Source organism: Dermacentor silvarum, unplaced genomic scaffold (genome assembly GCF_013339745.2).
Source record: "Dermacentor silvarum isolate Dsil-2018 unplaced genomic scaffold, BIME_Dsil_1.4 Seq10344, whole genome shotgun sequence".
Lineage (NCBI taxonomy): Eukaryota > Metazoa > Arthropoda > Arachnida > Ixodida > Ixodidae > Dermacentor > Dermacentor silvarum.
In genome coordinates, this window is record NW_023605480.1 from 51,594 (window position 1) to 78,873 (window position 27,280).

General features: G+C 44.5%; 1 protein-coding gene across 3 annotated transcripts in view; it reads right to left on the reverse strand.

Annotated features, from left to right (window-relative positions):
- LOC119434395 (85/88 kDa calcium-independent phospholipase A2) overlaps nt 1–24,168 on the reverse strand; it is a 31,351-nt gene extending 7,183 nt beyond the window's left edge. Inside the window, exons 1-12 of one of the 3 annotated variants that reach the window (XM_037701553.2) lie at nt 24,011–24,168; nt 23,467–23,552; nt 19,849–20,015; nt 17,440–17,655; nt 16,185–16,362; nt 15,092–15,270; nt 12,624–12,720; nt 9,623–9,805; nt 7,653–7,697; nt 3,045–3,297; nt 1,118–1,366; nt 197–347 (exon numbers count right to left, since the gene is read on the reverse strand). In XM_037701553.2, coding sequence (XP_037557481.1) covers nt 197–347; nt 1,118–1,366; nt 3,045–3,297; nt 7,653–7,697; nt 9,623–9,805; nt 12,624–12,720; nt 15,092–15,270; nt 16,185–16,362; nt 17,440–17,655; nt 19,849–20,015; nt 23,467–23,532 — 1,784 coding nt within the window. In that variant the 5' untranslated portion in view covers nt 23,533–23,552; nt 24,011–24,168. Of the gene's footprint in view, nt 1–196; nt 348–1,117; nt 1,367–3,044; nt 3,298–7,652; nt 7,698–9,622; nt 9,806–12,623; nt 12,721–15,091; nt 15,271–16,184; nt 16,363–17,439; nt 17,656–19,848; nt 20,016–23,466; nt 23,553–23,713; nt 23,938–24,010 lie in introns of those variants that run through there. The other 2 variants (XM_037701555.2, XM_049659470.1) reach the window with 2 other exon arrangements.
- Nucleotides 24,169–27,280: the final 3,112 nt, after the last annotated feature.

The window sequence follows — 27,280 nt, forward strand, 5'->3', positions numbered from 1 at the left end:
AAGGTGGAGAAAAAGACAAGAAAGCTGCAGTTGCCGGGAAGCGTGTTGAGCAGTTGGGGATCTTTAAATGCTATCACGTTCCACTCTTAAAGGCGAAGCTTAAGCGTCCTCCAATTTTTAAGTTGGCGTGTTAGTACACCGAGTCGCTACATCGCGCTTTCATTTTCTCGTGTGAAGCCAAGGGCAGTGCACTCACTTGGGGTGCTTGATGTCCGTCATCACGGTGTCCTCACCCAACTCTCGCTGAAGAAATTTTTCTAAAGAGTCGGCATCATGCGGTCGTGTACCCGTGAACACCTTGTCTTTAAGGCTGAAGTAGAGCTGAAGGCACTGACGGGGGGTTTTTCCTGCAAAGGACACGCAAGTGAAACCAGCATAATGTTGTACAAGAAGTGATTTTCACAAAAGCTGCTTGGGCTTGTTGGTACATCACGTCACTGGTCCCTGTCTCAAGTTTGTGCTATTGCTCTGAAGTGATTTTCTCAGCCAGCCATGCATCGGCAATACGTGTGCCACATTTCGTGGCCCAATTATGCTAACATAGAATCGATGTACATGATAGACAAATATGTACAACGATGACAACTACACAACACACTGTGTTGTCGTCGTCTTTGTATTTGATTATGTTGCACGAAAATCAATGTGTAAAACTGGTGTCAGTTTGCCCGACAACGTTTACTATGGAAGTAATTGAAAGCCTGGGTCCAGGAATGCAGTAAGGTCATTTTCCAAAGTCCTAACAGGCCGGGTGGAATCTGAAGCTGTAGTAATTCCACGCTGTGATAAACAGCCGCACATGCTGCAGTCACCATGGCGAACAATTATAGCCTGACCTTTCAGTTGCCGCGTGAGAGAAATGTATTTTTTTGAAATGTTTCGATTATAACCATATGCTACCAGCTTAGCATCTCAAACGCACAAATTATCTTGCATAATTATGTGAAGCCAACGTTGAAAACTTCCTATAGTTCCACTGAATCACCAGGGAACAGCAGTAGTTCAACAAACAGAGTACTGTCACATTGTGCATTAAGAACTTAAATCGTTATTGGGTGCCCAGAAAGACAACATTAAATTCATGATAGTTGATGCAAAGAATGCAGCTTCCATTTACCCCGTGCCAGCAAAAGTGCCAGGACACCTCCCGTGCTGGTTCCGGCCGCCCAGTCAAAGCAGTCCAGGATTGACTGCCCAATGATGGCCTCCAGGGCAACCAGCATCTGGATGATGATGAGGCCACGGATGCCGCCTCCATCTAGACATAGCACGCGACTGCGCGGCTGCTGTCGTCCCTCGCGCCGTTCCTGCAGTCGTCGCTGCACCGCCTCTCGCACAATTGACGCTCCCATCAACTCGTCGTACACTGCGTCACAAGAGGAGGAGGCATGCTGGCTTGTCAGGCCTCAAGCGACATTAGGCAAGTGCAGTAAGACTTCGCTGACTCAGTCTGGTGGTCACCAGACGCTAGGTTCAGTGCGAGGCACAAAGACCCGTATGCAAATGCACGGTCTATGTCATTTACAAAATATTTTTAAATATGGGAAGAAAATAGCTAGGAAATATGAGCTTTCTATCAGTCAAACCTCGTTATAATGAAGTCACATCCAACACGAAAATACTACCTTCATTATATCCTATATTTGTTATAAGCACACACGCTGATATCGACAAAAGAAAATTTCACAAATTTTAGCTTTACTATGTTATATACAGTAATTTGTTACATCTGTGTTTGTACATCGAGGTCCAGCTGTATTTGGCTTGTAGTATGTACCTCAATTCCAGAGTATAAAGATAGTCGAGACATATTAACGAGATTGTTGTTTCATTCAGAATTCCGTTTATCTAAAAAAAAAATTGCTTACTTCAATACAGTCGTATTTGCTTTTGTGTTGCCACAAAGCAAGCTCAGATGTTAGCAGCACATAGTGCCATGTTCATCCAATTTGCAATGAACATGGCTGTCATTCGACATAGATCTACATCACATGCTTATGAGCACTGTGGAATGAATGCGTTACTACTGGTGATCTTTTTCCAGACACTTGCTGTGAAATGGTAAACATCCATCCATTAATGTACTGTTAATGTGAAGACTGCAAAATATCCACTATCTAAGCTCAAACTCTTGATTCGAGCATGCCCCTCCATGCTTCTACTATCAACTTGGGCTAAATAAGCACAAAGGCATAACAAACACAACCAGTTCAAACTGGTTTCAACCATTATTTTCTCACTCTGCAAGTTTAACCGCAAGTGAATTGTTTTCACTGAACCAGAACAAAAAAAAGTTTCAGTTCAACACTCTGGTTTCACAGAGTTCATAACTGTTTCCAAAGTTGCAAAAGAGTTCACACTGCAATTTCTGCAGAGTAATAAATTGCAGCCAATATTGGAAACCAAAACTCAAATGCCAAACAGCGCAAAAGACGGGTCCTACTAGTACAAGGCCATGAATCAAGTCTCACATTAGGACATATTTCACTAAAATGTTAATCTCACTTTTGTGTTGTACTTACCCATCTAATTGCTACCTAAATTCATTTTTATATCTATGCCGCTGTGGTCATACTAATCAGAGAAAATCACCTTCCCTATATTACAGTGTTCAGTATTACAGTGTATCAAGTACAATGTTCTTACTTGTTGAGCAAACATGTACAGTGGAATCTCGATACAATCTTCATGGGAACCAGAAAATAAATTGTATCATCTGAAAATCATATTTTTCGAAATACATTGCTCCTATAAGACACTGGCCGGGAAAGGAACAAAAAGAATTAATATCCTGAAAAATGTATTATGCAGAATCATATCAACGAGATTTCACTGTACGTGGTTGAACTATGAGTATTTTCTGTACTGGACTAGGTACTAGCTGCATAGGCTATTGGGCCAAATATTTTGTATGCAATCATTGAATTGTTTCAATAAAGATAATAATTGAGTTTTTATTGACTGACTGATTGATTTGAACGCAAACTTGAACGCATTTTCTGAAATACGCCGTACATAAATAGAACCATCAGAGTGGCACTCACAGCGAGCTGTCCGCAGGAAGTCTGGCTTGTCGGGCGGGGCCCCGTCGAAGGTGCCCGTGGGGTTGCAGCCGTCACTGCAGCCGCGCTCTTGCTCACAGCGTTGTGCCCCGACTGCATGCAGCGTGTACAGCACGGCATCCTTCTTGCTCAGTTTGGACACAGCTGCCAGGTGCCGCGCCGTCTCGCCCTTTTGATTCCGCTGGTTCACGTCCGCCCCAAACACGATCAGCGCGTGTATCAGCGACACATCGCTCTGCGTGTACGGAAGGTGAGAGCTCCTGTCAGGGCGACGCCTTCTTTTCTAGCGCTTTGTTTTAAGGCGAAAGCCTTAGACCTCTATGTTTCAAGGTCGCGTTGTGAGGTACAGAAAGTCACATGACCCAACGCAGGCCATAAGCGAACCAAAGCATGTCCAGCTGTGTATAAGAGATGATTAATGATTACCAAAGTTAATTAATAATTGATTAGTGATCGGTTTAAGGTTAATTAGGGTGGATTAAAGTCAATTAAGGTGTATTAAGGATGATTAGGGTGCCCTAAGGTGGCTTAAGGTCGATTAAGTTGCATTAGGGTGGACTGTGGAGGATTAGAGTGGATTAAGGTGAATTAAAGTAGGCTTTACAAGGCTTTCGCATCTCTTAGGCGATAGCCAAGGACACCTGGGAATTTTTGTTCGAGTTTTTTTTTTTTTGGTCAGGTTTAGGCAACTGTCAATCCTTCTTCGGTGTCCTTGATAAAGTGCAAGCCTTGTGAAGCCCCCTTCTGCACAGTCACTGCAGCACTTAGCTGAAGGCATTGCACAATCCTGTGGCACCTACTGTGATAAATACTACCACCAGCTTTCTCATGAAAGGCAATTCATTTATTTATTTACTTCAGTTGCTTAAGGACCCAAAGGCAATAAACAGGGAAGTGGGCACAGTTTGTGTAAGCAAGAAATCAAGTGCAAAACAGTAAGCACAAAAATAAATTACTAGTACCTTGTTTGATTAAAAGTACAGTTACAGCATTCATGCTAATGCAGTGGTTACAACATCAACAGTAACGTGGTCGCACTCTTGCAACATGTGGGGCAGGAATGAATGAGAAGATCTCGTAATAAATGCATCTATGCCTATTACCATCAGAGCAGCATATACAAATAGCCCTTTGTTTAACCCACTTCTTTTTTAAACTATTGTTAATTGCAATTAGCATAAAACCCACACACCTAGTTAAGTCATGAATTCAAATTTCAGAAAGCAAATAAGCAATAAATTGCTCATAGCACTTCATCAATAGTGAAAAAGATTTTTTTTTTAACTTAGTAACAAACTGGCCTGTAGTCAAGTCTCTTCAGATGTTGGAGAGGAATCGGATTAATTTGGCACTTTGGCTTTAGCAGAGGTGGAACTGTGCCCTTTTTGGAGCAGAATCTGTATCAGGCAAACAATTCATTTGTAGAGACTACCTGCAGTTTTGCAGCAAATTCTCGTTGTTCACAACATAAAGCAGCAATGATACAAATTTAATAAATGAATTTTACATGAACGCTTTTTCAACACCAGCAATATTTTGGGCGTAATTCGTGATGTTCGAAACCAATACATGCAGCCATGTCCACAACTTTAACTTTTGGATGTGGAGTAGATATCCAAAATATCTCCCATCACAGCTTACTGTTAGCAATACTGAGCTCAATGCTTTCTATCACTGCACGGGAAGTGATGAATCCTTAAATCCAAGCACAGCTCGTACATAATGACCTGATAGGACTGATCAGTTCGAGATTGGCAAGCTCCCTGGTGAGGATTCCTGGGCCTTCATGTTGAGACACAAGAGACTTGCCCATGTGAACCACGAGCATTGCAGCAAAGCGTGTAGGCTGGCACAAACTGTTTGTGTACACAACACAGTTGTACACAGCGCCGACGAACATTCTGCAAATCAAGCGTTATTTCAGTAAATGGCTGCTCTACCTTAGGACAACCAGGTATTTCTATCATCATCCTGTTGGCTGTAACAAAGGAAATGTGAATAATTTTCTAGAATAACCACTCTCATATGCAACATCAAAGAAAGATTGTTTTTAAGAGCATAGCAAACTCAGCTGGCTACAGCTGACTCTGAGCATACAATGTTGGTCTTTGGAAACGACTTGATAACAAGAGCAAGCGAGAGAAGAACAATATGTTAAGCAATGCACAACAAACTGTTGTTACGACTTTATTGGCAAATTCACGGTGGCAAGCAGGATGTGCTGTAAATAAAAACTGTCACTGCATCGACTGAGAGCAGAGAAAACAACAACTTTTCAAGCATATCTAGTGTTCAGGCCTGTCGCAATTTCGTATTTTTGATTCACCAGTACTGTCACTTGATCCTTGGAGATGACATGGGTAATGTTGCGCATTTTACCACACAGCAGGATTGACACTACACAGCCCAGCTGCACAAAATTTTGCCGTTATTACAACACTGGTTGGTTGCCACTAGAGGTCACAAAAAATTACAAGATTTTGCTCAGGATCCCTACCAAAACTTCATTGTACGCAAGTTTCTTACATATAGCTTCCGCAAGGCCAGGAATGAGATGTTTGTACTTACGTCAAAGGCCTTCGGTATCTCACCTTTGGAGGCTCGGCCTTTTGACGAGCCTTCTTGTTGCCCTTAACGACCTGACCAAGGTCGCGCGAAAATGAAAGCCGCAAGTTATAAAAAAGCAGTGCTCAGGGCCGCAGTGGCCCACATTCACTGGCCATTGTTATAACTCGGTGGCATTATCACAAAAAAGGTCAATCACCTGGTCTTTTCTTAACCTGTTACAGCCATGCAGCGCGTACAAGCAACCAATTTCTTGCTTCCCCTATTATTCAAATCTTACACTGGTTGTACATTCCTCACAAACCTTGGAGTTTAATGTTTTGATTGCCAGTTCAGGCTTAACATACAGCCATGGATAAAAAGTCAAATATAGTGACGGTCAGTCTCACTTTGCAACATTTACAGACATTTAACAAACACAACAAAAGCTGCAGCTCATGGGCTGCAGTTGCCTTTTACAGTAGAACCTCGTTAAAACGTTTTTCAAGAGACTGCGAAAAAAAAAAAAATGTAACAGCCGGGAAAACTTAACTGTGAGGGAGGCCACCAATCACCACAGCTACGAGTGGGTGCCAGTACAGTTATTAGATGTCTTAGCGCTCGTAGCGTGACCGAGGATGGTGCATGTGCACATGTGTAATTAAGGGACATGTACAATGTTTCGCGACAGCAGCCCCTTTCAACTCTTAATATGTTTGACCAGCAATATTTTGCTTATGCTTCACCGCACAACACGGCTCCATTGCGGTGAAGCTGACTTAAGAGAACCAGCAATTATGCTACGCATATAAGACCCTTGCCAGCTCCAAAATAAATGTAACACTGCGCTCCGTGGATCTGCCCCAGTGTGCATTGTTCCTAGTAGGCTTTAACTGATGCACACTTCGCTTCAGGTGCTTTGACTCTGTGCATATGTGCAGAGCACCTTTGGTTGCTTATTGCAAACTGTGGTCGCTTACTGCAAACTTTGGTCGTTTACGGCAACACACCGGTCACTTGTTGCAGTGAACAAGCTGGCTGCACCGCTAAATTTGTGTGACTGCCACATTCAAATGCAAAGTTGCAGAAACATTACAGAGTGGCGACGTATCAAGGGGAACATAATACATGGAAGTCAATGGGATTTAGGTTGGGACCGCAAGAACACGATATAGCAGCCGGAAAAATGCAGCGGTGAGGAACGCATTAAGGGGTCCCACTGTATTCTTTTCTGCTGCCGTCAGGAAGCAGCGGCTTCGAAGTTTTGCCAACATAAATCTTGCTTCCACAGGATGCATATGCAGCTGGAGCATGCAAACGTAACAGCAAGCTTCTGCAATTACACTGCGAATGGTGAAGTGTTGTTTAATAAAAGCACAAATAAAGCATTATGAACAAATAACAGCAAGCTTCTGACATTACACTGCAAATGATGAAGCGTTGTTTAATAAAAGCACAAATAAAGCATTATGAACGAATAAGCAGCTGGTGCGCATACTCAGGACTCGTAGATAAGTGCGAATGATAGCAGTTTAGCTGAATAAGTAGACTTCCTGAGCGATGTTCTCGCATTTTGTGTCCACTACAGCCGATGGGATGAAATTTATTGCACTTTTGCTCCAATTTTATGTTTGATCACCCTCAGCTGACGGTTTAAGATGTTCTAAAACTATCTGAAACATATTCTAGTGAACAATGACTATTCAATTCGAAAACCGAATCAATGTGGGATATTCGCACACCCCTACCTCCCTTGTTCGATCCATTTGATCACTTTGTCTCCACCTTCCCATGTACCTTTCTGCCTTGTATGGATCACCCAGAACAAGCCATTGCTATCAGATAACCAACAGCAGAGCGGACTTCATTGGAAGAGCAACTGCAAACCTTTCGCTGAAGAGTTTCTCATCTAAAGACTAGAAGCAAGCACTGGTGCATGCTATAGCACCATGCACGATAAGATGTTATTGGTGGTGGTGCACGACTACTGCACGCCAGCAACGAGGCATGCCTAATTATGACACCGGTGACATGCACCAGACTCACCTGCTCGAGAAATATAGACCAGTTTTCATGGTTGGGCACCGCCACCTAAGGCCGAAGAGATGAGAACAGATGTTGCGTCGCGGCTGTTCACACTCTCTCAAACACAGCCTTTCTAAGGAGTCGCAGGGCACATTTATGATATGCGTCACCATTGTAACAAGACAGTAACTATAGTATTTCATACCATACAACACATTAGGTATAAGATGAGAATTCCCATCAATATAACACTTTGTACTGCACAGAGACATCAGACAATCAACGTGAAACACATGATGGAAGTATAGTACTAAAGTACAGCATACTTACAAGTAAGTGCTTTGAGACATAAAATGCTGTAGAAAGTTTATTATATAATTGCACTTCCCTTCGGAACAATTTCAGAGGGATTCAACAAGTCGTACGATTAACATCCAACACATAAAAAAAGACACATGACAATTTTTTTCTAGAAACTGGATCTACTGTCTCAACCACCCTACCCCCATTGTTACGGCACACTCAAGGTATGCCAACTGTCAACACACTATGTGCAGCCAAGCACGTGGTGCCATGGTGTGTTAGATTTTATGTTGTACCAATTTTGTCACGATAATTAGCTCCACGTAGGAGTAGCATCACAGAACACACGAAAGAGGAGGAACACATGCTGATAAGCAGAAGACTAGAACATCTACACAATACAAATACAGTGGAATATCGTTCATACGATCTTCACGGGAACCAGAAAATAAATCGTATCAACGAGATTCCACTGTACACGTCACTGAAGGGTTGAAAACTAACCTTGTTGGTACATATCCAAGAGAATACTAATTGGAAACGGCGGAAAAAGACGGAACAAGATTAGACAACACGTGTTGTTTGACCTTGTTCCCCGTCTTCTTGCACTGTTCTGAAGTACCTATTCCCGTTTTATGAGCGTTCTATGTGCCAGACCCCATGTTGTAGGTGCCACATCTCATGTCTGCTGTACAGAAGCAGCAATAAAAGAACAGCGTTTTTTCTAATACATCAGTCTTAAAAGCTGCAGCCATTTTCATTGACTCAGGGAGCTGAGCTCAGGGATTTGCTGGTTTTCCTGCTGTTGGCAGGACAAATGTAGTACCCCCTCATTGTCAGGAAGATCCCTTCCATCGGGCGAACAGGTGTTCATAACTTTGTGTGTGAAATACTGTATATTGTGAAAGCACCATATTTGTAAATTTAAGTGTGTGTATACATACATACATACATATATATATATATATATATATATATATATATATATATATGGGAAAAAATGTTTTTTATGAAAATTATCCATGCCTGGGCCACATCCCCTTTTCCTTACAGCACGTGTTGTGATCCATGACAGTGTTGTATTGGTGCAATACACAGTGGCATAATACATGGCACACTATAGGTCCTCTTTTGTCTTTCGGCATCTACAGTTAACTGTCTGTTAGAAGCAATCACGTTCACCAAGTGTCAGCATCATAAAAAGGAACACTAAATAAAAACGCTAAATCAGTTTAGATTGATAATGTGCCCTTTCTAAACGTTATTTTCACTAATTTCACAGTAGTACATCAATTATTAGAAGAGTAAATGAAGGTGAAACTTTATATGATTTTTGTGCCAACACAACAGCACTGGTACTTCAGCATGACTTCACGAATTTCAAAGTATTTTTTCACATTTGGGCTGTTGTGGCTCGATAAAAGTTCTTCAAACTTGCAAAGTCTTTGGCTTTTTTAAAGTATACAATACAGTCTATCTTTATTGATAAAAATTATGTAGGCCCGAGAAGACCACGTCAAAATCCGTGACGTCACACCTTTTCTGGCTGATCGAGCCTTCTCTCACGGTAAGAATGGCTTTGTTTAGCATTGTAGAAAACTAATTTACTAGTACAGCTCAAATATCTTTTCACTTTAGTGTCCCGCTAATTAGTGATATGAACGTGACAGGAAGCAGGCAACACGCACCCGCACGGCTACATGTAGAGGCGAGTCACCGTCGCTCCCAATGGCGTTGACGTTGGCACCGTGACTGAGCAGGCTGATGACACAGCTTAACCGACCTCTGGCAACCATGATGTGCAGGGCGGTGTTCCCCTGGAAGTTCTTGGCATCCAGGTCACAGCCAAGGTCGATCATGGTCTCCAGGCACTGCATCAAGTGTCCAGGCACTGAATCAACTGCACTTGCAGTTGTGGCAGCCACATGGCGATTGCGGGCCCCATGGCGACATGTGCATGACTGCACATGTCGCCATGGCCAAGCACAAACTGAAATGTCTACCTATTCCTTCTTTTAAGTTCCCTAGTTTTCCTGTGCGTGCGATGTCCATGTATTACTTATGCAACTAGGCCACGAGTTGCCATTTTAGTGGGCACCTAGATTTGTACAGGAACGGCATGTTCTGTTAATGGCACAATGCAAGGCAGGTAGCCCAACTTGGTGCACTACTACGGCATGTTCTCTGTTGGGCTCAGATACAAGCAACCTGCACTATGCCATTTGTTGCTTATTTCATGCAACAGCTGAAGTTTAAAGATGTGCTGCTTCTTGAACTTTCTCTTCCATCGCAAGTACATTGATTACAGGGATAAGATTGCTAGAACAGTCTTTGGAGCACTTTACGAGCACAAAATATTAATTCAGAGCAGATTAATGGGGTGGGGAGGTAATTTTTGGAGCAGTAAATACCAAACTTGGAGCAGCGTAATAGGAGAAAAAAAAACATGCTTTTAAAAGACAGAATGCTTGTGGGAATCCACGGGTCCCATAACCGCCGCACGGGCAGCGAACGTCGCGTCAAGCGCATGCGTGCCAGGGAGAGTTGGGAGAGGGGAAACTTTCCTTCCGCGGGCGGCGCGCGGGAATCGCAAGCGCTATCAGCGCCACCGGGTGGGTCACGTGAGATTCCGCTGATATCGCCCGGGTCTCTTTGGTCTCCAGCAAGCGGCGACGGCGGAAGTCTCCGCCGTCGCTCCCGTATTCCCGCACGTGGTTAGTCAACCGCGTTCTTGCCGCGGCAAACGCCGCGGCCCCTCGTATTCCCCAGTTGGTAAGTCGGAAGCCCTTCTTTTCCTAGTGTATTATTCTCTTCGAGGGAACCCTCAGCGATGTCAACTATAGCTAGCTGGCCTGCTCGAAGTGTTAGTTGCAGTCGTAATAAATGCTTTCCGAGTGTACACGTGGTTGTCGTCTATTGTTTCCTCGAGCTTGTACCGGACCGCGATTGATGCGCAGGCATGCGCCAACCGCGGGGCTCGGTGTGTCGAGGCAGAGAGCCGTTGGCATCCCCCCATATCCCGACATGCTCCAAATCTAGAGCAGCTCAATAAAATGAGTGTTTGCAATTTCTACACTGATTCTTTCAGTTACATTTCCTGCCGTTCTTTTTTCTTTTTTTAACTTCCGACCCCCCCACAGTTATAGCAGAACATACTTCAATAAGCATAATATAAAGAAAGCATAAAACTATACTTTAACTTCCACAAACGTACGAACTCCTGTAAACCAGGTTTACACAAATACTTAGATTTATTGGCATCCAGTAAAGGAACACAAAATGAAGAGTGAACAGACCGAAAAAGAAAGAGAGCTGCTGCATTTCACTCTCTGGTGCTTACCAAATATGGTCGAATCCCGATAATTCCAACTCCCATAATTCAAACTCACGGATAACTTGTGTTAAATATTAGAGGAAGAGGACGACAACAGGGACTAGCGCAGCGCAAGCAGCGCACTCGTGTTAACGCGCTTCTTGACTGATTCCAATGGCCAGTATGGACGCGTGGCTACTGTCCTTCGGGCAATAAACTTCCCCTTTTCCGCCCTTCTACTGCGAAGACTCCTTTGTTTCACAACTTGTATTGAATCTTGAGCTTCGCCATAGTGGCAAATATTTCAAATAGGCAAAAAGTCTCAGTAACTTGAACACAAATTCAAGAAATGGTTCCTGCCATCCGCTTACTGTGGAAATTCGATACCGAAACAGAAATTCGGCACTCTGCATTGTGACATCGATCATTATGGAGCATGCAGTTGAGTTTTCTTTGCATCATGCTTCAGGCTACTCCGGCAGCTCTGGAACATGCCAAAAAGGATTTCTGTATACCGTGTGCCAGCAGGGACTGTGTGACACCCGTATGGTGGCGGACCGGTAACCTAATTTGCGTTTAGCGAGATTGGCTCTTTGAATACTGCCAATGTTGCTTAAATTGTTCAAATGGTAAGTTGTCTAGAATCCACTTTGAAAATGTTTCTGACCATTACCAAGAACTTTGTGAACTTACAAGTGTACAGTTTCCTGTGGCTGCGAATGGGCATTTCGGCATTCAAGCTGTGAATGACTGGCCAATTGCCAGTGTCACGAAGCCTATTAAGAGTATTTCAGAAGCGCGAGTTGTGGTTACAAACTGCAGCCGACATTGTCATGTGCGGTCGCTATCAAGCCAATCAGGCTTTCAGTTCCTTCGTGCACATCGGTCTCAATTCGCAGATATATGCCTATGCACTTCGTTCTTTTTCATTTGCGTTTCCACAACAAAGGCGATGCGACGTGGTCTACAGCACATAGCAAAACTGTGCCTCACTTTAACGTCCCTTTAACAACACAGCTTGTGTATACTACCTGTTGCTACTGTTGTCCAATTTTTCCTATGTGGATTTCAAGGGTGTAAAGGAACACCCAAAGCTGGTCCAAGTTAATAAGAAAGATTTGCTTCTACACCGGTTATCCCACACAGCCAAGCTGGTTTGTAAGCATCAGCTACTTGTCATTGTATGGAACACAAGAGAATGCTGCTGCGCAGAGCTGTGAACTAATTGATTAGCCTTCAGATATGATAGCGCATTTCCTCAGTGCACTGGTCGTCCATCAGCTTACCTAAGCTGTGCCCAATAGGTGCCATGGCACAACATGCCCCAGCAATGGAGTCAACCATGTGCATATTATGGCACAAGAGGTGCACACTACCTGCGTGGTTTTGGCCCAGTGGAGCGGAGTGCCACCGTGCTTCATGTCCTCAAGCTGGAAGTTGTGGACATTCTGCTCAACGTTGTCTCGTCCTAGGCTGAAATGGCAAGTAGACATGTACAGGTGAGTAACCACGGCTGTTGTTTATGATATGCAGGGTTCTATACACTTCACACGGTTATGGATGAAGGTACAGTACTTGTCAAAAGTATACAGGCTGCCTAGTGCCTTTACCTTGTATGCCATTTGGCTGTGTAGTGCAGTTCTTGCGGCACTGTTGACACTCCAGGCCCTCAGGTGGTAAGTATGGGAGTTCTTTTCATGTCTCAGGGCGTTGGAGCTCATGGCATACCAAAGGAACGCCCTTAAACAGCCTGTGGTCAGCCTGGTGGTCGCAGTTAACATGGCCCATATACTTTTGATAAGGAGTGTACTAATACCCTTATTTTTTTTTTTAGCATACAAGACACTTGTGGGTGATTTACAGCAAAACCTTCATTCAGTTATGTCACGGTACCAGAAAGGACGTCTGAGCTATCTGAATGTCGACTTATGAGATGGACAAAGGACGTGCTCACCAGGCCGTGCAAACACATTCCAAAAGTTGACCGAATGTTGATTTTGGGACTTATGAAATAGCAAGTAGAGATGTACAGGTGAGTAACCACGGCTGTTGTTTAAGATATGCAGAGTTCTATACACTTCACACGGCTATGGATGGAGGTACTTAAGAAGCATGTCCAAATTACCAGTGTGTCCAAATGCTACCGAATTAGTGAGCACTTAATGACAGTTAATATGTAATGCATACACTGACCAGGATTGGGAGAAAGAGCCCAGAGTTTTGCACTTTTTTGAATTAACAAAAATCAAATTACCGAGCTTTCGATATTAATACGATATGGAATATTTAATGTATGCCATAAACCAAAACTGAATGCGCTAGTTACTTTGGCCAGAGCTTCAGTATATCGAACTTTCAGCAGCACTTTTTCTTATACTTTTTAGCAACAGCAAAGATGTCCTAAATCTACAGCACCTTCAAAGAGAAGAAAATCACAACTGTGCACATCGCTCCAAGAAAATATCTCTCAACCCATTGAAGGTCACGCTTTTCGCAAAAATGCACCCCCAGAATTTCATTCTTTATTGCAGATTTAAAATCTTTAGGGACTTATTTCGAGAAAAACAAGTAAATATCTTTTAGTTGGCATTAAAGCTGCAAGAAGAATTTTAATGTGCACAGTGTTCTACGTGGCGTATTGTTCAGTAGATGGATAAACTAGCATAATTAATTCCTTTAAGAATGAAATAAAATTCACACAACTTATTTTTATTATTTTAATAGGTTTGATATAACTAGGGCCCATGCTTTATAACATTCCATTTCATTGTCCATTTTGATGTGTCACGTTGAGCGACCGATACCATCAAAGACAGCAGTGCAGTGGCCTCAGAGCCACATTCGAACCAATGAGCAGCAAGGGCCAGAAAAACGAAAAATTAAGTAAATCATTACAGAATAGGGCCCCAGGGGTGCATAGCCATAGTGAAAACGAGGCATGCCATGTGAGCAAAGTGAGTGGGAAACTTGCAGTAATCAATTGTTTGATCACTAGACAAGAATCTATCAATGCTCGTGCATCTCGCCAGTTTGCGAGTGCCCGCCTGCAAACAAAGTAATTGCACGCCTATGGGAGAGCCTCGTGGGTGAGCATCTCGCGGTAGTGCTTTAAGAGATAAACCAAATCAAAATTTTTCGCAACGGCCATAACTTGAAACAACACGCACGACAAAGCCAAATTATCCACATGCACACTTCTAGCTAAACGATTCACAGCGCAGCCAATAATGTTGAAGTGTGCTTGTCTATGCTGCCTGGTCCGGCGAGATATGGCGATGACGACAATAAACGTATTATCGTCAAGGCAGTAACTTGTGCCATCTAGTAGTGGCTTGCGGAAATTAACCAGCACGCAGGTACATGCGTGACACTTACTGAAACATTTTTCACATTCCAAAGTGGAGGTGCATGCTTTGCATAAGGCGGGCCTTACTTGAGGGCGAGCTTTACGCGAAGGTTGGCCTTACATGAGTAAATACAGAGCAAAGAAAACTCCAACCAAGTAGATATTTGCTGAATGTTTTGTTTACCTTTGAGTAAATACAGTACCGTACTTATTCGATTATAAGGCGGTCACGATTACAAGGCGAGGGTGCCAGTTGGAGGACCTAAGAAAACAAATATTGCCTTATAGTGTGGCTTCACGGCATCGCGGTGCATGCTGCCGTAAAGCCCCACTAAAAGGTGAAAGTCGCGCTGCTGTGAAGACGCACCTAAAAGAAAAATTTGTGTATGTGGCGGGGGGGGGGGGGGGGGTGACTTCGAGGCTGAAGATTCTGGGAAAAAAACTTCATCTTATATTCGAATAAATACGGTACTTTGGTGCCCTGGCCAGCCTACCTACCAGGTGCTGTTGTTTCGATCGGCCAGGTTAACAGAGGCAGAGTTGACGTCTGCGCCCTCTTTGAGTAGCTCGCGGACACACTCTGGCTTGTCCGTGAGACATGCCAGCTGGAGAGGCGTGTAGCCATCATTGTTGACCTGGTTGATGACAGCAACTGGGGCAGGCCTGGAGCCCAGCGCCTGCGCATTGTCCACTACATCAACGCTAACACCGACATGGCTGTTAATTCAGACCGGTGAGCACATGCCCTTTCTCAACAAGGAAATCAACACATTAACAAACTCAAGTTCTTTTGCATGAATTGCTACTTTTAACAAAAAGCTTTAGCTCGGGAGCTCCTGTCTAAATACAAGGGAACGGAGAAATTGTTTTTCTCAGAATCCACTGCACTGTATTGGATGAGGTTTGTTGTATTTTTAAAGAAAGGTTATATTCTAGTGACTGTAGGAAGCCAATATTTTATTTATGCCATAATTTTTCTTTTACAAAGATTGTTGAAACTTGCAAAATGTAAAAAAAAAGAAGCTCAAGTATGCCAAGTTTCCAACGCTGGAAGTTAGTAATAAATAACGATATCACAATTCTGTAAGCTGCATCTTTTAGAAAAATTCCAAGCGGACAAAATTGATGTATCATAAATTGCTCCGAGATATACGAACGAGAACCGGGAGAGGGCAAAGTGCCTCTCTTTCATGTCTGTGCCGGCTCCCGATGCGTCCGCAACTTGCGCACACGACGACGGAAATACGCGGGAGAAGAGTGCGTGTGCTCTCCACAAGTGAGGCCCTAAATTAAGATTCTGCTTCTTACAGTCGGTAGAATTCGGCTTTCGCTCTTAATTGCAACAAATCATCGCATGAGAGCATTTCTGTGTTTTACATGCATTTAAATAGTGAAATCACAGTCAGTCTGAGCTAAAGCTTCAGGGGGAGCTTTATTGCAAGGCCAACTCCAATTGCTCCATGATACTCCCCAAAATACAACTCCAGTCAAGACACGGATTAAGACCTGTGGTGTCTTGACCAGCACACGAACCATAAACGGAGCGATCCTCCGAGACCGGAGCTGCTTTAGAGTGTGCCCCCACACTTGCCTTGATGAGCTCCTTGGTGGTGACAGCCGCAGCATGGTAGATGGTGTCACCGTTGTGGTCGATCAGATTGAGTGGTGCATCCATGGCCATGAGAACTTGGACAGAGTTGAGCTTCTGGGCGCGCACTGCTACGTGGAGGGGTGTGGCCATAGTGTCCTGGGCAGGCTCCGATATTTGCCTGCAATGAAACGAGGCAGCTGTGAAGTCCAAGCGACAGCTTCCAAAGTCGGTGTTCACCACTATACAGCACATGCAGCGAACAACAAAATAAAATACTGATAAAGCAAGACTCCTCCCAAAAGAGCTACGCACCACAAGTTCCGCCTGGCACTGACGATATCAGCACTGCATGTGGCACGAAAAACAGCGCACTTCCTGTCGTCTTTCTTGTCCGTGTCAATCCAGCGCTATGACCTCAATTACTATTTACAGCCTGCCTTTTTTTTTTTTTACTCGTGAAGGGAAATTATTGATTGACCAGTACGAAAGCTTAGACTAGTTGGATGAACATTAGAAATGGAACGTGACAAGTCCACAGCGTAAGAGCACTGTCTGTTATTATATTGCATATCACATTAGAAAGCGTTCGCATTATATTGGCTTCTCTCATGAGCACAGACTGCATTCTTCATGTATCGCATCACAGGAAAATGCTGCCGAGGCACAATTATTCTATTTACTTCACAATAAGCTGCCTCTTCAGATTGCTTCTTGCTGTGCTAAAGTTAGTTCAGATCCATAGAAAATATTAACGAGTGCTCAACAAAGACAAAGACAGCATTAAAGACACATGGACAAGACAAAAGCTCAAGACAAGGACTTAAACAACACAAACAAGTATTTATCTTCGTAATTTCATCATCATCAGCCTATTTATGTCTACTGCAGGGCAAAGGCCTGTCCTAGCGATCTCCAATTACCCCTGCCTTACTCCAGCTGACCACATCTTATGCCTACAAATTTCCTAATTTCATAACACCGCCTAGTCCTCTGCCGTGCTCAACAGCACTTCCCGTCCCTTGGCACCCATTTTTCAACTCTACCGGACCACCGGTTATCCACCCTGCGCACTACATGGCCTGATCAACTCCACTTCGTATTCTTAATGTCAACTAGAACATTGGCTACCCCCGTTTGCTCTCTCATCCCCGCCGCTGTCTTCCTGTTTTTCAACATCTTCATTTAAGGCTCATTTATCTCCTCCGTTGCTGCCTCTTGTGCACAGAGTGCAAAAGTGTCTGGAGGCAGTGCTTACGCAGCCACCCGAGTGTTCTTGAAGCAGTCGACCAGTCCCAGGTGAGCGGCCAGGTGGGCCAGGTTCCAGGTGGGGTTGGAGCGCACCAGTTGCACCACCTCCTGCACCAGCTCCTTGGTGAGCAGGTCGGGCACACACTCCAGCAGCAGGGGCAGCTTGTCCTTGAGTAGCATGAAGAACATCTCGGCCGCCACTTGGTCCTTGGTGCGCAGAAGGCTGCAAATCAAGCGCCTCTGTTTAAAGACTTTTCACTTCTACACTCAAGGATGGGCTTCGAAACTGTACACACTGTCCTGAAAGTTGACTTGCCCCCACAAACCGGATGCAAGATACTGGTGAAATTTACTTCATTAAGGTGGCATTTTGGGCGTGCGGAGTCTACTGCCTAATATAAGCACGAGACTTGGTGCATTGCGGATGAATAAAGAAGTGACAGGACACATTTGGCCCTAACATACAACAGTTTATTTGGAAGTCTGTGACCGTAGTTGGCGTGAGTCACTTCTTCGTTCTGCCTACCCGCAGCGCGCTTTGTCTGCCACTCATGTGGATGAAACACGACACTCTGATGGTGCAGGGTAAGGGTCATTCCTTGACAGCACAAGCAGTGGCAACAGAGCCACTGTTTTGCGAGTACTTAAATGTTTGCGGGATCGGAGAAAATGCGGAATATTTACTGAGCCTGGGCACACAGTCCAGATTTAAAATTTGCTATGTGTACAACTTGTTCTCGAGCTTCTTTGTTTACCTCCAAGTTTCTGCCCCATATGTTAGCACCGGTACAATGCAATGATTGTACACTTTTCTTTTCAACGACAGTGGTAAGCTCCCAGTAAGGATTTGGGAGCTCGAGAACAAGTTAAGGACAGCACAAAGAGCGATGGAACGAAAAATGTTCCGCGTAACGTTAAGAGACGGGAAGAGAGCGGTGTGGATCAGAGAGCAAACGGGGATGGTTGATATTCTAGTTGACATATTAAGCGCAAGAAATGGAGCTGGGCAGGTCATGTAATGCATAGGATGGATAATCAGTGGACCATTAGAGTTACAGAATGGATACCAGGAGAAGGGAAGTGCAGTCGAGGACGGCAGAAAACTAGATGGGGTGATGAAGTTAGGAAATTTGCAGGCGCAAGTGGAATCGGCTAGTGCAAGACAGGGGTAATTGGAGATCACAGGGAGAGGCCTTCATCCTGCAGTGGACATAAATATAGGCTCATGATGATGATGTGTACAACACTAGTGCTGGCAGAGTGTTGGTTCGTTTTAATGGCTGCAAGCTTGTCGACTTTTTCGCAGAACCCACATGCTGTAAATTTTGGCCTGCCTGCACCTCTCGAGCGTCTGTGAATCCACAACTTGGGTTGTGGACGGTTCAGCAGTTCTGCAACTGCCACACCACTTGTATGCAGTCGCTGTGAATTGAGGACGGAAGACACCAAGAACACGTTCTGCAGGCCAATGTCCTATTTCTTCATTTCTCTATTTCTTCACTAAGAACATTTTTTTTTAATTATGGGGTTTTAACATCCAAAAGCAACACACACACTATAGTGTAACACAGCCAATGTTATCACCACACACGGACATAAAGATGACATAGTGGAGGGCTCCTGATTAATTTTGACCAAATGAAGCTTTGTTAATTATTATTAAGCTTGAATATTTCAAGCTTATTAATTCTTGATTCATGTTACCAGAGCAATATAAACGGGACACAAATAGAAGCTGTAGGCACCACAAGTGCTGGACTACAACTGAAATGCAGTTTATCAAGCTTATTAAAATATAAAGCGGAAGAATGGACAGTTGCTTTTCTTGCACATTCACCTCCCCTTCATTAAGAATATTAAGAACATAAAGCTTATTAAATTTTTAACGGTCACTCATAATTAACCCCTAAGGGCTCTTTTTCTCCATAATGGCTCCTTTTTTTATGATGTGGAATGATTCAATAACAGGATTACAACACAAAAGTGTGACAGCGAATCTCGTGCAGTGAAGCATAACCACTGAAAGAAAATGACCCGTTTCCCTCCTTAGAACTTGGTGAAAAAAGAACATTGTTTTGAGTAATTGTAATAAAAGCTGCAGCATTTCTTCACTTTTGCCATGAAAATTACTGGAGTAACTAATAGCAGTACGATAGCACTCACAGCATGCAACCTCTGACTTGCTGCCATCTAGATTGTCATCGCTGTAGTCTTCACTCGAGTAAAAGGTAAAAGCCAATGTCTTTGTCATGCAATGTGCAATGACCTGCATACTGTTGCCAACAAAGGTCAAGCCAAGGTATCTGAAGTGACTTCGGTATAGCCCTGATTGGAGGCAGACCAGAGTCCTTCGAAGCTCTGGAACTTCTGTCCACTGCAGTAATATGGGTTCGGGAAGAGGGCTCCATGCAATCACCTGAAAGCTGCATGAGGGGATCGCGTAATGTCCTTGTGAAGCACCACATCGTACGAGACTGAATCCTCGGCAACGGGCGTGCTGGCCGGGTACTGGTAGACCACCAGCGAGTCTTCGCGGGCAAGGATGTTGCAGAGGGCATACTCGTCTGGTTTCACTTCCAGCACCTGCGCGCAAGACAGCAGTGTTTTTGTGCAGAATAATCTCAAATGTGCTGCAAAACATGCTTGGTACTGGATAATCTTGTTCCACTTACAAGTGATGATGCACATAGCAATCAGCATTGCGAGCAGAGAACTGATATGTGTGCCAGTAGCGCACCCAGGATCTCTGCCAGGGGGGGGTTGACAGTTTGCCAATACCATCTAAACAGCACTAATTTCGATTTCTTCACGGGAAATTGTCAAAAAATGCGCTTTTTGCGAGTGTGCAGACGATTGCGCGTCTTACATCTTAGTTGCAGAACTCCAATGCGCAAGGAAAGAAAAGGGGTTAAACAAAAGGGGGGGTTAAGTCGGCCTCAGGGGGGGGGGTTACAACCCCCGAATCCCCCCCCGTCGGTGCGCCACTGATGTGTGCGTATGTATTTCAGCTTCCACAGCCAATCACCTAAGCACAGCAACATGTACATGCATGTTTCAGCATAAATTGAAACGTGAACAGAAAATACGTGATCAGAACAGCTGTTTCACATGATTACACGGAAGTGCTCTCCCTGTGTAGCTAGTTTCTAAGCACAGAGTAGCCCCAAGTGTTCATTCTGGATTATGAATGATTTACGCCACTGTTACAAGTGCACAGGTACCAGGAAACATGACAATGCACTGAAGTAATTTTCAATTTACTCATGTTTAAATTTATGCTATTAGTGCAAAGTAGTATACGTGCTCAAAGCATAGCCACGCATTTACATCCATTTCAGCCAACCTTGTTCTAGTCTATGTTTCAAGTTTACACAGTGCCGATTGAGATGCATGAATCAGGATTGCAAACCAATACTGCCCAAGAGCTTGCAACTAGTGCAACTAGAAGACAGTACAAGGTGGTCTTGAGAAACTGAAATTTGCTGTCTATTACCAGAACAGTGAAACCTACAGACGAGGCTTTGAAGTACATATTACCATTACTGCTAAATGCCAAAGCACTATAAGAGACAGTACAGTTGCTCAGAGGCCACTAATGACCCTGTATTACTACTTGTATTGACCAGAGGAAAGTAGCTTTTCATATTGTCCTCCGAAACATGTGGCTGTCTCAGTATCTGAATAGTAGATGTTCTGTTTCTTGGCCGTGTGAATGCCAAATTGTGAACACTTGTCAAATACTTAGGAAGGCTAACACCACACCTGTGACATCCGCAACCCTTACAGGTTCACTGACAGCTATGACAAAAGGAATACTTTCATTGGCAATTGCAAATAGTGCCAGATGGTGCCAAGAATGTCACACTATAGGCCTTGGACAGTTAGCACTGCAAAATGCCCAGTGTTATGAATTTGCAGCACATTGAATACATGCTGAGCTCACATTAACCCACAGAAACTGAATAAAAATTCATTCAAAAAATGTTATTTTACATGCTAAGGTAGTGGCAATGAAGTCACGGCACATGTTTTTGGTGCTCTGGAGAATCGTATGTGTCATGTGACAAACAGCCAAAGTGGTTAGTCTAAATGTGGGCGACCACCTCGTTTGAAGTTGTAGCTAAGTTGTTAGAGAAATGCGGAATATCTAAATTAATGAACCACGAGACAGCGATAAAAATGGGTCCAAGATTAACGACGATGGGCATTAAGTGTAAATAAATACTATTCTGTGAAAGTAAACCCTGCAGGTTTTGTTGTATTTCTTATCGTCAGAATCGCAGGTATACAACATTTTATTTTTATTTTTGTTATAAAATCGGGTGCGTATTGATTTCTGCTATGAACTCATAAAAACTAGATGCACTTAAGATTTGGGGGCGAATTATAATCGGCTAAGTAGTGCCAGATGAAGCAGCGGTGTTTGCGGACGGGGTTTTTTTCTTTCCCTCTCTTTTTTTCTTGATTAGACCCGCCTGATAAACCAGTCAATTTTATCGGTCCAATCAAAATAAAATGAATGAAAGTTGACTCTATAAGCACCATCACAGCTGTCGTATTGACAGCTTCTGTTTGAGAGATACTTCACATTATTTCATTACTCAGCAACGGCTTTGTGCTTTGTTTATTGCAGTTTGTCTGACAACACATGAATACGCAAGACTCTTGTGACAACACTTCTAATGCTTTTGCAGCATGCACAAATTGTGCAATGTTGAAAGCCTCTCCGGCAAAAACGTTGAGAATACAGATCGACGAAGCCTGTACCAGGCAGCAACAGCAATACAGAGTTCCAGGAAAATGCACAATAATAAATATATGCCATGTATTGTTCACCCTGTGCATATTTTATGTATGTACACGTGTATATTTTCACTATCTTTGTTGATCATTGTACCTGGCCAGCCGGTGAAAAAAAGTGTAATTGGAACCAAAGCAATATCTTGGGCCACAACAGTGTAGAGCAGTCTTTTTTTTTTATTATTATGATGACCCTGGCAACTTGTCTGTGACACGAGGGTCATGGTGATGCAAACCATCTCAGGCTCAACAACTTTGAAATGTGCTCTGGCCCAAACATTGATGCCACCTTGTATTAAAAAAAAGAGAAAAACTAAACATGGACAGACCTACCAACCTTAGAATATGAGGGATAGATACAATCAAAGCAGAAAAATACTAAAATTTAGTGATGTACACTAGCCATTGTTTAATTACCAAACATGTTCATTGTTTATTAAAATTTTGCAGACCTTTCGTGATGCTGAACGGGCACTCTGCAAAAATTACATACACTGCAAAAAGAACAGTTTATGAACTTTACTGATGCACTATTCCCATCAGAGCGGCTAAAATTGATGTTTTTATCCGTAGCTTTAAGCGACTGCTGCGGGTGGGTCTGAATAACTGACGGGTCCAAGAAATCATGCTCTGAGAAATCGGCCTGCAACTGTACTTATATTCTTTTGAAATCAGTTATACCTTAAACTAGATGCAAATGAAAATTTGTTTTTAATTTTGTGTCAGTGCGACAGTCTTAAACAGACGCTAAAAATCTGGCATTTTCGGATAAAATTGCAGAAGTTGGCAGATGTGCTGATAAGACACTGTTCTAGGTAATGACGTAGCATTGTTGCTTCTTTCCTGCTCTCAGATAAGTGTTTATCTAAGTCAAATGCTTCGATAAAGTTGGTGAAAGTGCAATATGAGTTATGTGTTGTAGTTTTTCAGCACTACTCATTTTCATGCGAAGTGCATAAACCAGTCACCCTCTCTAAAGCTGTGATGGCGTTGCGTGAGAATTGTGCTCTAAATATGCAAGCTATATCTGACTGCAAAAATTTCCCCAGAACTAACCACAATTTTCCGTTTGTCTACTTCCGCGTATTTTATGCTTTATATTCCCGCGGAGTCGATGTAGTTAGAGCCGCGCACGAACTCATTTTACTCGCATACGTTAGCTCGATCAGCGCAAATACGCGCTTTCTTCCTCGTGAGCAACAAAGGCTGCTCACTGAACGTGACGCATTCTAACCTTGTTAGGCTCTGGCTCCATGCGATTGGACCTCAGGTTGTCCAGAAATCCACGCAGGAAGGCCATGCCTAGTGCCGGATTGATATCTGTAAGGCAGAAATATCCCCATATATTAAAGCATTCGCCCACACTCCGGGCAAAATCAAGCCGTGCTGCTGCGGGATTTAAACACGGTGTACGGCACAGGCGAATACAACACTACACGTGCTACATGTGTAAAAATCGTGACGCTCGCCGAAGATAGAACCTTTTTGCAGCGGTGGCGATGCTCTTGCTGCAAGCCAGTTCTACGCGCACAGAGACCGGAGTTCCCGAACAAGAACACAACGAACCACTCCGAGACCATCAGCGATCGCCGCACGCACACAAATGACGTTCTCTGTGGGTAAGCAGTGACGAAACAATGCGTCCCACAGCGACCGAAACAAACGAGTTTATGCAGACGATGCTCGAGAGGGGCTCGGCTAGCGCCGTGACGTATCGCGCAGCGGGCACGATTACAAGTGCGCGTTACGTAAGACGACTTGAAAATATCGGCACGTACTTGTCACAGGCGCTGCTTCATACAATCACAGAGAGGTGTGCGTGAAAGCACTGTAGAACGAGATTATCGCTGGGAATTTACACATACGTTGGCCGTGTTCGAATGTCAACTCGGGTCGCCGCCGGCGGCCCGAGCGTCACTTGGCCGTGACGTCATACTCACGCGTTCACGCGCGATGGGCCTTCGTTTGGGCGAGGCCCCGCATGGAGGACGAAAAGAAAGCGATTTCGGTTTCGGTTTTGTGACCAAATGAAGTGAAACAACTTGTCGTGCTGGCGTGTAGCTAGGTGAACAAACCAGCGAACAGACAACACGCACGGAGAGAAGAAAGACACTACACTTCACTGGTGTCACGGTATGATGTGTGTTGCAACACCATACCAACTAGGCCAGCTTACCATTCTTCCGTTTCAGAAAAGATGGTGACGGTGACGACGTATTTTCGGTCCCTCGCAATCGCTTTTGACGCTTCCAGTACATAAAAGCATGGCCTTCGAGATAAGCTATTGTGACTCAAGAGAACCGTCGAAGGAGTTGCTATTTGGACACCACCGAGCTCGTCGTTGGCTATACATGATTTGGCGGCATAACATTTATGAATTCACGAAGCATATCTGTCGTGCCCTGAGGACACGTGATGAAGCGGCCAAAGGCGAAAAGGCCAGGACAGCGCGATACCGGATACCGCCTCTACCACCTCAGCCCACCTCAGGATAGCTTCGTGAATTTTGAACTCTGAGCGCGCAAGAAAAAGGCGAACGAACAACCAAAAATTTCCGGCGAGACTTTCTAAAGAGTGAGAATTAATTAAGGTGCTAAATGAGCTATAATGAATTTTATTATCTCCGCCATTGAAATTAATTTGGTCAAGACTATATTATTGCGTCTCGGATTCCTCTGAGAGATCGTCTCTGAATTAACCGGTATAAAGTTGAGTAAACGTCAAACCGATCATTGCAAGCTGCCGAAAAACTATAGATGCTAGAGGAACCGAAGACGCACGAAGCGTCGTAGCATGACTAGCGCACTGTAATAAGATCGACAAAAGATAAGATGGTCATATCGAGGGCTTGCTTAATGGTCTCAATTCACAACAAAACGACAGATATAGTACAATATGCGAAGCAATATTCTTGACCTCGAACTAGGTGCAAATTGCGGTATAGGTTACTGCTCAGTGACACATTGTGTTGGGCATCTTCAAAAAAGAACGAAAAAAAAAAAAAAAAAAGACGGCACATCGACTTGTGCAACTTGGCAGAATCAGAAGCCCAACTTCCAGCAAAGCTGTACCATAATCTTTCGGGTAGTTGCAATAATGTCACTTAATTGTCTGTTTATACTGATGAACTCTTTTAAAACTCAATTTTCGGTGATTACGCGGTAATAGGTTAATTATTAGACGGGAAAATGAAGGTCAAGGATCTAATTCTTTGAATTTCGGTTCGAAGTCTCAGTGCCGGTACGTCATCGTGACGTCACGGGTTTCAAGTTTTTTATTTCTTTATATTTATTTATTTGTGCCGCTGTAGCCTAACAAAGGTTAATTCCTGAGGCTTGAGTTCAATCTCTGGCTCTTTTAGAATGCAATGTAGTGTGTCTTTACCGACAAGAAATGTACTGCAAGCACGAGTAGTTGCTGTCAAAGTCCACGGTGAGCTGGTGCGGGAACTTCAAAGCGGCGTCACCACTAGTCTTGCGTTCTTTATTCAAATACAAGGACACTCCTAGCGAATTTTCCCCGTCGTCGGCGTTGGCGTCGCCGTGAGGTTTCGCATAAAGTCCAAGTGCGATAACGTCGCGGTTGCGTGCCGTAGGTTGTAGGTGCGAGGGAAAGCTTGCGAGAGTGAGCCGAGAAGAATGATAGCTTGATGCAGGGGCGTTTTCTCGCGAGCGCAAGAGGGGGGGGGGGGGAGGACAGGCGAGTTCTAAAACCCCTATATATATATAAAAAGTAGCGCCATTCTTAGATCTTGCCGCCACCGCGCTCACCTCGGCGTTTCCTCCTCGTCTCCTCGTGTCGCCCCAGCCTCCTCCGCTCCCCCAGTGGCCAATCCGTGTCACGTGGAAGCACGCGTCGCGCTTTTGTATATTTTTTTTCTTTCCAGCGCGCTCCGACCGCCATACTCAGGCCTGTGCGACGAAAGTGCTGTACGCACAAACGGATCAAGCGTGTTAGGGACAAGAACTTCGTTGTGACGGCATGCTGCTGCGCCTTAAGTTGCCGCAACCGACAAGGCGAGGGCAAAAGGCTTTTATTGTTTGCCATCCGGCGAGCGCAAACGCTTGCTGCACACTTGGTATTTGCGCCGTCTCGCATCGTCGCGTTGCTACTTCCAAAACGGCATTATTAAGGCCAGCTACTGACTGACGAAGCAAAATCGTGCCTCAAAAACTTCTCCGCAGGGCGCGATCGAAGTTTTCGCGGATTTCCTCTGGTAGCGCGTTAGCTGTCGTCTGCCACGGCAGGCCCGACGTAGGCGGCGCCACTGTCGATATCGCGCCTTGATCGCGCTGGCCGCGTTGAGCCAACACCACCTAGTAGTCTAGGTGGTGTTGGTTGAGCACGACAGTGGAACGGAGGAGGAGGGAAGTGGTTGGTAAAACCAACACCACCTAGAACGGTGTTGGTAAAACCCCTCTATATAAAAAGTAGCGACACTCTCCTCCTCCGCCTTCCCTCCTCCTCGTTTCTCCTCTCTTTCGCGCTCCTTTTTCGACCGTTGCGCCGCCTACACCGCTTGAAACACGTGCACTTGTTTATCTTTCGCCGCTGATCAGATTCGACGATCGCCGACTGTGTTCGCCGCTATCGCCGTGCTCCTCGCCGGTCGGTAGACGCTTCTCGGGCGAAAATGGCGATGGAGCGTGATCGTAAACAAACGCAGCCAGCGCCCGGGGGCTCGACGGTCCACGCGATGCCATTAGGCCAATACCGACGCGGCGTCGGCCTCGGACAGGGTGTGCGAGGAGGAGGCGGCATTCTTCAAAGCGTGACGCTACTTTTTATATATAGGGGTTTTAGTGGTTGGCGCTTCACATCTCCTCTTCTGCTCCGGCTGCGGCGGCTGAGCTCGGCCGCCCGCGCCTTATCTTGGAGGCAATCTGCGATGGGTTAGAAGGCTAGGTGACCCGATATAGCTGATAGCTTCGTGTGCGCTGCATTCTCACCCGCCTAATACCCCTAACACACGGGCAAAAGTGAAGTCCCTTGCAGGAAACCCCTTTTGTTACTCTGAAGGACCCTTTGCAGAAAGGAGTTGCGCCGAT